The sequence below is a fragment of the Lactuca sativa genome, chromosome 5 (assembly GCF_002870075.4).
Source record: "Lactuca sativa cultivar Salinas chromosome 5, Lsat_Salinas_v11, whole genome shotgun sequence".
Taxonomy (NCBI): Eukaryota; Viridiplantae; Streptophyta; class Magnoliopsida; order Asterales; family Asteraceae; genus Lactuca; species Lactuca sativa.
In genome coordinates this window covers 362,905,277-362,917,322 of record NC_056627.2, presented here as the reverse complement: position 1 = coordinate 362,917,322, position 12,046 = coordinate 362,905,277, and the positions used below count along the sequence as shown (strand labels likewise).

At 40.6% G+C, this 12,046-nt stretch overlaps 1 protein-coding gene across 1 annotated transcript; it reads right to left on the bottom strand.

The window, feature by feature from the left end:
- Window positions 1-1,374: 1,374 nt before the first annotated feature.
- LOC111897509 (uncharacterized) lies at window positions 1,375-3,393 on the bottom strand. Its single transcript, XM_023893464.3, has 2 exons — window positions 3,198-3,393; window positions 1,375-2,189 (listed from the first exon to the last, which is right to left on the bottom strand). The coding sequence occupies exon 2, from the start codon at window positions 2,152-2,154 to the stop codon at window positions 1,549-1,551; it is 606 nt and encodes a 201-aa protein (XP_023749232.1). The 5' UTR covers window positions 2,155-2,189; window positions 3,198-3,393; the 3' UTR covers window positions 1,375-1,548.
- Window positions 3,394-12,046: the final 8,653 nt, after the last annotated feature.

Below are 12,046 nucleotides of genomic sequence, written 5' to 3'. Positions count from 1 at the left end.
TCATTTGCATAGCCAGACCAGAAATCAAGAGCATGTCCATGTCCTATCTTTTTAGTTAGGGAAAATGACACAAATGCCCTACAAACTTTCTAGGGTTTACCCGTTGAGTCCCTAAAGTTTTTGTCTATGACCTGCTCTTTCAGTCCTGTCAACCTGTAGTAGCCGGTTCAGTGACCTTTTAAACCAAAAAAATTAACATTGTGCCCCTATAAATCCAAAAAATAAGATCGGGGATCAATTCGTAGAAAAAAAAAACTCTCATTTTCTTCTAAAGCCGATTGACACTCAATTCGTATTGATCACCGAACTTATTTTTTTTGGCTTTATAAGGGCACAGTGTGAGTTTTTTTTGTCTAAAAGGTCACTGAACCGACTATTACAGGTTGTTAGGGACTAAAAAAGCAGGTCATATCCTAGTTTAGGGACTCATTAAGTCCGACAAAAACTTTAGGGACTCAAAGGATAAACCCTAGAAAGTTCGTAGGGCATTTGTGTCATTTTTCCCTTTTAGTTACTCTTCTTTGTAATGGGCTTCATGGGGGATGATCATTAAACTCAGAAATAACATGATGACTATTTCCAACTTCTAACGGAATCGCTACCCATGTGATGCACAAGCACAAGTGGAATTTATCTTTACATGAATATACTTGAACTTATTTGCTTTAATTTTATTCAAGAGGATAGATACAATGTCAAAATTCAGTTATTCTTAGCTCAAATCAAATCGTTATGTATTCTTTATTTTAGAAATGGTCTCTCATAGGATTTAAGTTATTCTTAGTTCAAATCAAATCTTAATATATTCTTTTCATTGGATTAATTTGAGTTTCTCTGTGTATAATTTTGGAGTTGTTTCTTTGTTGTATAGTATTATTATTTTACACCTTGATGGTTGTTATTACATTAGAACGTCCCCAACCCTCGTTTTATTTTTGTCATTACATTCTATTTATAGAGTATAAAATTCTCCAACCCAAATCTAATTCACACTCTATAAATAAAAAAATGAACAATGAGTAATTTGGAGTGTAAATTATACAATCTCCCACACACTCTATTATCAAGATGACAAGCAAACAAATCTGTTACTTTAGACTTGTCTGACTAGATGCAATTCAAGCAAGCTCATAGTCATGAAACTTGTTACTTGGATGAAAATATCCCATTATATGTCAAGATAAGATGATAGGTAATGTTAATGAAAACCTATTAAAATAGTGACAAAAGTCAAGACTTATACTTAGACAAACTAGCACAAGACTTTTTATTGTTTGTTTCCTTTATTGTTTCCAGTTGTTTTAAAGAAAAAGTAATCCTATCATATCATAAACCATGGCAAAAATTTTAAACACAACGAAAGCACCAGGTGTGTATTGGAACATGTAAGCATATTTATCTAGAAAAATTTCAAGGCATTACAACTATTGATACTAACTAATTAACAACTAGTATAAACAAAAATTACCATTGTATAAGTTCTCTTGGATTTGGATGGATCCTTTGCAAATTCTGCCCCCAAATCTGAATTCATAGCCGATTTTCTCTTCAGAATTGCTTCTCAAGCAGATCACTTCCTCTGAGAATCGTAAATCCAATTCTAGATTTGATTTCTGACCAAGAACCTTTCAATGTCCACAACTCAACACCACCAACCCTCTTTTGATTTTCCCCCATACAAACCTTACCAATCAACTCCGACACACACTTCTTCGCTTTTTCGTCACCACTGCCGGCTTTTACCACAATTCGAGCATCTGTAAACGCCGGCAAACACTTATCTTCCGCAAATTTACGACAATTCATTCTCGAAGTTTCGAAACATTCCGACATTTCTCGTTCTTCGCACTTTTCTCTCTCGATTAATTCTTCTTTGGATACACCACCGCCGATCATAGATTTCCACCATGGTGGGGCGCACTTGCTGGACGCGCTCACGGAGCAACCGATCCGAACACCAGCCTCGCATTGTTGTATGATATTGGACTCACACGATTTGTATGCGGATGCCCAAGATTGAGGGTCTTTGAAGCCGAGGACGAAGGAATCATCTGTTCCTTCTCCGACTGGTATGGGCCGTCGGATGAGAGGTATAGGGCGGTCGAAGATAATTAGGGTTTCCGCCGGTGAGTAGTCGTCTTGATTTATGGACATTCTTTGCTTATCGGCCTCCGGAGGCGGCAGTTTGCCTGAAAACGTGAATATCTCGAGATTAATTTACTCATACAGTTTTGGTCCATGTGTTAAGCTTATTTTTCTAAATTTGGTCTGTAAAAGAATAAGATTTCAATTTTAGTCCTTATTCTTATTTTGATGTCTAGTAGCATCTTCTTAATCAACTAGAAATCAACGCATGTGTGGTTAATTGTTGACGAAGGTTTGGGTTACTATGTTTTAGGCAAAAAATCATAGTAGAAAATAGTGTTCTTATGGTTTCAAAATCAACGCAGGAGATCTTTGCTCTTAGAGCTTAGTTCGTAATTCTTAGGGTTAAATGCAATCAATAGCAACTTACTTTTATGGTTTTGTTTATTATAGCATCCTAAAAGAAGTGGAGTTTGATGAATTGCCATCAATATGAAGTTGGAACCAAGTCCTTTATCTTGTTTAGTGTTCCATTCAGCTGTATGTTTATACGATTTAAGAAAATGTACTTTTCAGTTTGTATATTGTGTAAAGTAGTCATATGTAGTATGATCATGACACTCTTTTTGACCGAGAATGTAAAGTCCTATTAGTTTGTATATTGTTTAAAAGGTAGTCTTTTTTTATCCATTGAAAGTACTTTAGTACTTTACTGTTTCTTGCATTTAAGCCCTATTAGCATGATTGAGTCTTCCTGAGTGAGGTGAAGTCTCACATACCATAATTAGCTTCGGATCTATCATCTATTACTGTAATTGTGAAATTGTTTTTGAATTATTCATTGTAACCTAATCAGATAAGGATTATCGGAATGTCCCAATTTACAAAGTAAACAAAAATGGCTGTTTTGTGTTGGTTTTCAAATTTCAACAATTCAACGAAATCCATCTTTTTTCGTTAAGAAAGTGGAGGCGTGGCAAAGCTTTTGTCGACCAGAGGAAGAAATTAGGAAAACAATGGGGAAGCGTAAGTCATAAAGCAAATAACCCAAATGTTTACAGAGAGAATCAATAAAACACAGAGATGGGGAAAATAAAGGGAAGGAAACTTACTGAGTAGGAGGTAGATGCCGGAGGCGGAAGAGTAGGCGGATGTAAGGACGCTGCGATGGTGGTTGGCCGGATATCTGGCTTCTAGAGTGAGCGGGTAAGGAAAGGGAGGGTTACGGAGAGTTAATGACCAAAATGGGGTTCCGTAAAAAAATTATTTACCAAACTGTTAGTATGGTTTATAAAATATTTACTATATTTGTATTATTTCAAATTAAATTATAATATTATTGTTTTATAAAAAGAAAATAAACCATTTTTTTCCTCCTGTCGAGGACGTCAACAAATGGAAAAAAAAAATAAATAAATAAATAAATTACACGAATGGTCCCTATGGTTTGGGGTAATTTATATGTTTGGTCTTTAACTTATTTTTTTAACTCGTAAGGTCTCTATTGTTTGTTTTTATTGCGCGCTTGGTCTCTGTATTACCTAAAAAGATTATTTTGCCATTGATTTTTTTAATTTATTTAAATAAGATAGGGTAGATAAGGTAAGTTAAGGTGACGTGGAGGTGCGGTTAGGGATGTGTTTATTTAAATAAATTAAAAAATCAAGGTAAAATAGTTTTTTTAGGTAAGACAGGACCAAGCACGCAACAAAAACAAATAGTAGAGACCTTTAGAATTAAAAAAATAAGTTAGAGATCAAACATGTAAATTACCCAAAACCTTAAGGACAATTCGTGTAATTTACTCTAAAAAAAGTTAATTAGGACTTCATTGTCACTCCCCAAAACAGCCTCACCCCATCCTTCGCAGGCCGGCTGCTGCCTCCCTCAGCCATCTCCGGCCACCTGCTGCGTCCCTCAGCCGTCGCCGGGCACCTACGGCAAGGTATGTTAAGTTTTTTTTAGTAAATTACATGAATGGTCCCTATGGTTTGGGGTAATTTGCACGCTTGGTCCTTAACTTATTTTTTTAACTCGAAAAATCCCTATTGTTTGTTTTTGTTACGCGTTTGGTCCCTACTATTTGTTTTATTACGCGCTTGGTTCATGTCTTACCTAAAAAGACTATTATTTAAATAGAGAAAAATGGTGGCATAGGTAAGGTAAAGTGATGCGGGTGGGATGAGGTGTGTTTATTTAAATAAATTAAAAAATCAAGGAAAAAATAACTTTTTTAGGTAAGACAGGGACCATGCATGTAACAAAAAACAAACAGTATGGACCTTCCGAGTTAAAAAAATAAGTTAAAGACCAAACGTGTAAATTACCCTAAACCATAGGGACCATTCATGTAATTTACTTTTTTTTTTTCATCCATCGACTTCTTCCTGTTCTTTTCTTATTTCAGTTTTCTAGTTGTTTTGTCTTTGGTGTATATAGTTTCATCATAACAAATTCTTGGCTTCTTCGAATGTTGTGCTGTAAAAAGTGGTGTACTCTTGTTTAATACCCACTTACTAAGCTTTTATTTAAGGGAAAATTCACTTGAGAACAAAACGTACGTAGAGTTTTTTCACCATGTATTTATTTGTAGATTCAAATCTTACAAAATATTGTTATGTACGTGCTGATTACTTCATTAAAAGATTAAAACTTGTTTACTTTTTGTTATGAATTATGATGAGTGTGGTATTACGATCATTAAAAAAATGGAACCACATTAATAATACTTTTAAAATTGGATTCTAAACTATTTACTAACTAAGCATTTAATGGAACATTAAATGCAAAATAAAGACAAAATTGTCATTTTATTATATAAAGTTAGTGGTAATTAATGTTTTCTTAATTTGTGTGTTTTTTGTCTGTGGACAATAATATTGGGACGGATGATTGTTTTGGGTAATTATGCGTAGACATGTCAATCTTTTGTCTTTTCTTGTTATCATAGCTTGTGTAGGAACTATTTTTTGATCAATTTTTGCTTGTTTTTGATCTTTTTGGTAATGAATTTTGTTACAAAATGATGATTTTTGTACAATCTCTTAAGTTGTTTTTGTGACCAATACGATAAATATAAAAAATGAAGTTGAGTTAATCGAAATGTAGGAAGATTGAATTTGAGATGAAGATGATGAAGAAACATCTTTTGACAACAATGTTAAGTACCTTCAATTTTTATTAGTATAGAGGAAATAAATTTAACCAGTGATGGAAGTTGGATTGTGCCGTAATCAACAAGTAAGAATGATTCTGCGTGAAAGTTGGAAAAATATTCTTTCAAGGATAAAGAACTTGTTAGATAAGATCCACACCATTATGACACATAGACAATTTGAGGTCATTGATTCACGTCCAATTTTTTGGACTCTAAGATGCAATTTATACTTGTAGTCTGGTTGCAAATGAAAACTTCATGCAAGTAAACGTAAACATAGTGGATATTTTGAAATCACAATGTATACCTGTCCACATACTTCGTTAAGTTATATTATTTTTTTTATTTTATAGGTATTGTTTACGACATTTCATCAACAACTTTTATGATAAGTTTCGTAATTCATAATTAAAAGCTTTAGCTTATCGTGTCGGGAGTCAGAATCAAATTCGAAAGTTCAACTCCTTCATAGAAGAAATTTGGAAGCCAAATCCACGTGCTCGGCAATGGTTGTAGGAAAAAGGGTCATAATCGAATGTCAAATCCACCGGTTGAACCATCGAACCCGTAGGACGACCAATTCAATCTTCAGTCCGGTTTTCAAAATCTTGCTAATTTGTATAAATTACATAAAAGCATTTGTGTTAAAGATATATTAAAAAAAAGTAAAAAAATGAAATACAAAACTCATTTAAAAAAATGACTCTAAAAAACTCAAACAAAAAAAAAACTCATATATCAAAAAAAAAATGTTGGATAAATATCATTATAGCTCAACCATGTTACATGTTATAGTTTAAAAGGTCACTATTTTTTTTTTGGGGGCATTTTAGGGGAACGAATTGTTAATTTACCGATTCTTAAAGTCATTATGTTGAAAGTCAAGGGGTGAGCCGGTTAACCCCATCTCAATCACTAGGTTTTAAGCTCACCTCATTTAAAAATATGTCACTTAGCATTCCACGAAACCCTATCGTTAAATGAGCTTGCCCTACAAATCCTTTTATAAAGAACAATCCGAAGAACATTTCGGTTGTCTTTTTCCCCTTTTTATCTTATTATTCCTCTAAAGACTCGATAAAATGGTCGTTTATATGAAGATCGATGTTCATTTTGTTGGATTTTTTATGAGGTACCCCGTAATTAGTTATATGGATGGAGCGGAACAAAGGTTTGAGGTTGTTGATTTTGCTGGAATGGACAGGAAACGAGTTTGTAGTGCTCCTTGAAAGATTTGCAAACGAGAGATGTGACATAGATCTGGAACACCTCTTCTGGTCTTCTGTTGCGGTGGAGATCTAGACATCACAGAGAAAAGTCGTTAGAGCCACCCCAGGGACTTTGCCCCGCGAGCGGACTCCGACGATGAAGTTAGATCAGCTGGTAGATCTGAGATGGTCCTCTATGACTGGAGATAACCATCCTGGTGTTGGTGGTAGTGTATGGTGGCTGAGCCACCCGGCCGGAGTATAGTGTGGCGGCTAAGCCATGGGGGAAGTCTAGGGTGGCGGCTGAGCCATCTAAGGAAGAGTCCCCCTTCATGGAGGAGACACTATTCTATTTATAGTGGACAATTAGGTCAAGGGGAATTAGGTAAGGCCTTGGACCAGCCCAATTCAGGCCCAACTAGCAAGGAGCTGGGCAAGGCCGCCCGGAGGCGCCGGGCGGGGCTGGCGGGCGAGCACCAGGCCGACAAGGGAGTGTCAGGACGGCCCGACATGAGAGTCCCAGCACGGCTGGCGCTGGACCGGGCCGGCGGGAGAGTCCCCAGCACGGCTGGCAAAGGAGCGTTAGACAAGGCTGGCAAGGGAACGCCAGGCAGAGCTGGCAGGAGCGTGCCAGGCCAGGTTGGCGCTCTAGAGCAGTCTAGGCCATGCTAATGGACCATATATCATCAATTATATTTTTTTTATATATCTTATACATTTCTAATGTTATGTAGAAGTAAATCAGATTTTTTTTTCATTCTTGATGATTCTGTTTTTATGAATTCATAATACTAAAGAAACAATTTGTCCATTTTGAATTCAACTTTGAGGTTTAGAAGTTTCTGATTTTTAGATTGTCTTAAAGTGTTGAAAACCAGAAGGTATTATACATTTATTTATACATCTGATACACTTATGATATTGTTTAGAAGCAAGTCATAGTTTTTCTTTTGTGAAATGTAATATAAGTTTCTGATTTTTTTTAAAGTTTTTCTAGAGGACAAAGGTGTTATATTTTGCTACTTGAGTTTCAGGACCGAGAGTCATTTTCATTTCATCATGGAGATTCAAGTTTGTTCCATCCCTGTGAGTTCATGTTGTCATGCTTCATTAACAGATGGAATTGAAAAGTTTGCGAAAAAAAATATATTTAATATAAAGACTTATTTAAATGGAATAAACTTATATGACTCAAGTCGTGGCCTCGAGAAACTTCGTTCATTCATTAGAATTGCTAATTAAATGAAACGTCCCAAAAATACGACCCGAAAATTTCATTTTTAATATAACCAAAATCATAAAACAGAGTGTATCATAATAAAACCATGCGTTGCAAATCTCAAAACCATACTAAAATACAAATGAGAAAACGGTGTCACGACTGTATCAAAACATATCTAAGATAGCTGATCAACTCCCAGGATAAAAACTGTAGCTGTGGTATGTGCGATGCCATCATCCCGAGCTCTTCCCTTTGCTTGCGGAAGTACCTGAAACCAAAACTGAAACTGTAAGCACGAAGCTTAGTGAGCTCCCCCCAAACTACCACATACCACACAATAACATATAAAGCACATACTGGGCCTTGCCCACTGCATCGGACCGAAGTCCGGCTAACCGGGGCCTTGCCCCCTACATCGGACCGAAGTCCGAAGCTGACTGGAACATCGGACCGAAGTCTGAAGCTGACTGGGACCTTCGTCCCCTACATCGAACCGAGTCCGGAGCTGACTGGGACCTACGTCCCCTACATCGGACCGAAGTCCGAAGCTGACTGAACATAGCATAAACATATCAACTGGCATAAACACATATCCTGTCTGAACCACGAAGGCATCAAAAATACTAACTACTACATCGGATCGAGGTCCGAAGCTGACTGCTAGCTAAACGGGCCGGCATTGTGGCCTTAGACCCGTTACTACTGGAAGGAAACTCACCTCGTGAACTGGCTGCTGTGTGAATGGCTCTGGAAGCTAACTGCTGCTGCTCCGGTATCTCCCCGGCTACAAGGCCATAAACACACTCAATCAAATACTAAACACTGCACTGGGGTAAAATGACTCTTTTACCCTTGGTCAAAGTCAACTCTCCCGGTCAAAGTCAACCCACAGTTGACCTGACTCGCCGAGTTGGGCCGCCAACTCGCCGAGTCTCTAGTCTCATTTCACAACCCCACTCGTGGCTACTCGTCGAGTACTCTCTCGATCCAAGAACTTCAGACAATCTGCATCCGACTCGCCGAGTCATATGAACAACTCGACGAGTTGTTCTTGAGCTTAAGAAGATTGCCTTGGACTCGCCGAGTTGTATGAACAACTCGTCGAGTCCCTCCATTACTGAGTCTGCTCTCCAACTCACTGAGTCCACTCTACTACTCACGGCTTCCACTCGACAACACTCAAGAAGGGGAAAAACGGGACTCGCGACCTGACTCGCCGAGTCGTTCTTCCGACTCGCCAAGTCACAACCATGCAACTACTCTAAACTCGATTCTGCTTGAATCCATTGCATACAAATGATAGATATGAGTCCAATAAGCTGATTCGCCACGTAAGGTTTCCAACTTTACGTGTACAAACACATGAAAAAGGAGATAAAGGCTAAAAAGGCACTTAGAAGAGTAGATCTAGGGTTATCATGCAAAATAGCTCCATAAAGGTGATAGATCTACGATTTTGGAACTGAAACATGGCTAGATCCAAAGGCTAATCAATCTAATGTGATCCCTCTACCAAGAACAAGCTAAGAAATGGCTAAAAGAGGCTAAAGATGCTTGCTAAAGAGAAATCAATCATAGAAACAGAAGGGATTCGGCTAATACCTCAATGAACTCTGAAATGGGAGCAAGACCTTGGATCTTCTTCTTCTCCTTTGGATCTAGCCTCCTTCTTCTCTTCAAAACTTCAAGATTCACACAAGAAATGCACAAATAACCAAGGAAACGATTAGGGTTTGCTAAATGATGCTCTAAGGGTGAAGGGGACGAGTTTGGGGGCTCATAAGGTGGTTTAAATAGGGTGCAAACCCGGGGATTTAGGGTTTCTACCTGGCAGGCAGACTCGCCGAGTCCCGAATATGGACTCGCCGAGTCGTCGACTAACACGTGCTCGAAATCTCGTCCCCACTCGACGAGTCGGGCCATAGACTCGCCGAGTCCCTCTCAAAAACTTCTAGATAAATGCCACAGAAGCAACGTACCAGGAATGGGGCGTTACAATTCTCTCCCACTTTTCTCAGACTTCGTCCTCGAAGTCTGCTACGGCTGAGTCTGCAAATAACTCCGGGTAGTGCTCTCTCATTTCTTCCTCAGCCTCCCATGTCCACTCAGACCCCTTCCGGTGCTGCCACTGCACCTTCACTAACTGAATTGCCTTGTTCCTCAAGGTCTTTGTCTTCCGGTCCAGAATCGCAACCGGTCTCTCAATATAGTTCAGGCTGCTATCAACCTGAATATCCTCCAGGGGAACAACTGCTGACTCATCCACCAAACACTTCCTCAACTGAGACACATGGAAAGTGTTGTGGATCTGGCTAAGCTCTGCAGGAAGATCCAACCGATACGCAACTCGACCCACTCGGGCCAAAACCCTGAAGGGACCAATGAACCTGGGGCCCAGCTTGCCCCTCTTCTGAAACCTGATGACACCCTTCTAGGGTGAGACCTTCAGGAGGACCATATCACCCACCCGAAATTCCAAGTCTGAACGCCTCCTGTCGGCGTAGCTCTTCTGCCGACTCTGCGCAGTCTGCAGTCTACTACGGACCTGCTGAATCAACTCGGTCGTCTTGAGCACCACCTCTGTGCTCCCAACGACTCGCTGACCGACCTCGCCCCAACAAATCGGAGTCCTACACTTCCTCCCATAAAGCATCTCAAAGGGAGGTCGATCAATGCTCACATGATAACTGTTGTTATACGAAAATTCCGCTAACGGAAGGTACGTATCCCAACTGCCACCGAAGTCTAGAACACATGCCCTGAGCATGTCCTCGAGAGTCTAAATCGTCCTCTCACTCTGCCCGTCCGTCTGAGGGTGGAAAGCGGTGCTGAAAAGAAGACGAGTACCCATCTCGTCGTGAAACTGCTTCCAGAATCTGGATGTAAAACGGACATCTCAGTCTGACACCACTGATACCGGCACTCCATGACGTGCCACTATCTCACGCACATAGATATCGGCTAACTTTTCTGCCGATATACTCTCCTGGATTGGGATAAAATGAGCACTCTTCGTCAACCGATCCACTACTACCCATATCGAATCCACTCCTCGTGCGGTCCTGGGAAGCTTGGTGACAAAATCCATGGTGATGTCCTCCCATTTCTACACGGGAATGTCTAACGGCTGCATCTTGCCGTGAGGCCTCTGGTGCTCCGCCTTGACCTTCCTGCAGGTCAGGCATCTCTCAACATACCAAGCGACATCCCGCTTCATGCAGGGCCACCAATAATCGGGTCGAAGATCTCTATACATCTTCGACGCCCCTGGATGGATAGAAAATCGAGACTTATGAGCCTCGTCCATCAACACCTGCCGTACTCCTCCCCAGTACGGTACCCACACTCTCCCATGAAGTGTCAGCAATCCCCGACTCTCATAATCAAACGAAGCTACTCGGCCCACTATCCTTTCACACCTTTGCCTCTCCTCCTTGAGGCCCTCGACCTGAGCCTCCCTGATCCGTTCCAACAACGGAGTAATCACTGTCATCCTCAAACACAAATTTCTGATAGGTGCTGCCGACACTTTGCGGCTTAGGACGTCGGCCACCACGTTGGCCTTCCCTGGATGGTAAAGGATCTCACAATCATAATCCTTTAGCACATCCAGCCACCTCCTCTGTCTCATGTTCAGACTCGGCTGATCCATAAGGTATCTCAAACTCTTGTGATCCGTGTAGATAGTACAACGGACCCCATAAAGATAATGCCTCCAAATCTTGAGGGAAAACACAACTGCCCCCAGCTCTAAATCATGGGTAGGATAATTAGCCTCGTGAGGCTTCAACTGTCTCGAGGCGTAAGCTATCACATGGCCTCGCTGCATCAACACTGCTCCCATACCTGTGATTGAGGCATCACAGTAGACTACGAAGTCCTCTACTCCCTCTGGCAAGGTAAGGATCGGAGCCTCGCACAATCTCTGTCTGAGGGTCTCGAACGTTGCCTGCTGCTCAGGCCCCCAACGAAATACCACCGACTTCTTGGTTAGTCGGGTGAGCGGCACTGCTATCTTGGAGAAATCCTGAATGAATCTCCGGTAATACCCTGCCAGCCCTAGGAAGCTCCGAATCTCAGATGGAGACTTCGGGACCTCCCACTGCATCACGGCCTCTATCTTGGCCGGATCCACCAAAATACCCTTCTGGTTGACGAGGTGACCAAGGAACTGCACCTCGCGCAACCAGAACTCGCACTTGGAGAACTTTGCGAAAAGTCTCTCCCTCCTCAAAACTTCCAGCACCTCCCTCAGGTGCTCCTCGTGCTGCTCCTGCGTCTTGGAATATACCAAGATATCATCTATGAATACGATCACTGACCGATCCAGCATCGGCCTGCACATGCGATTCATGAGATCCATGAACGCGGCTG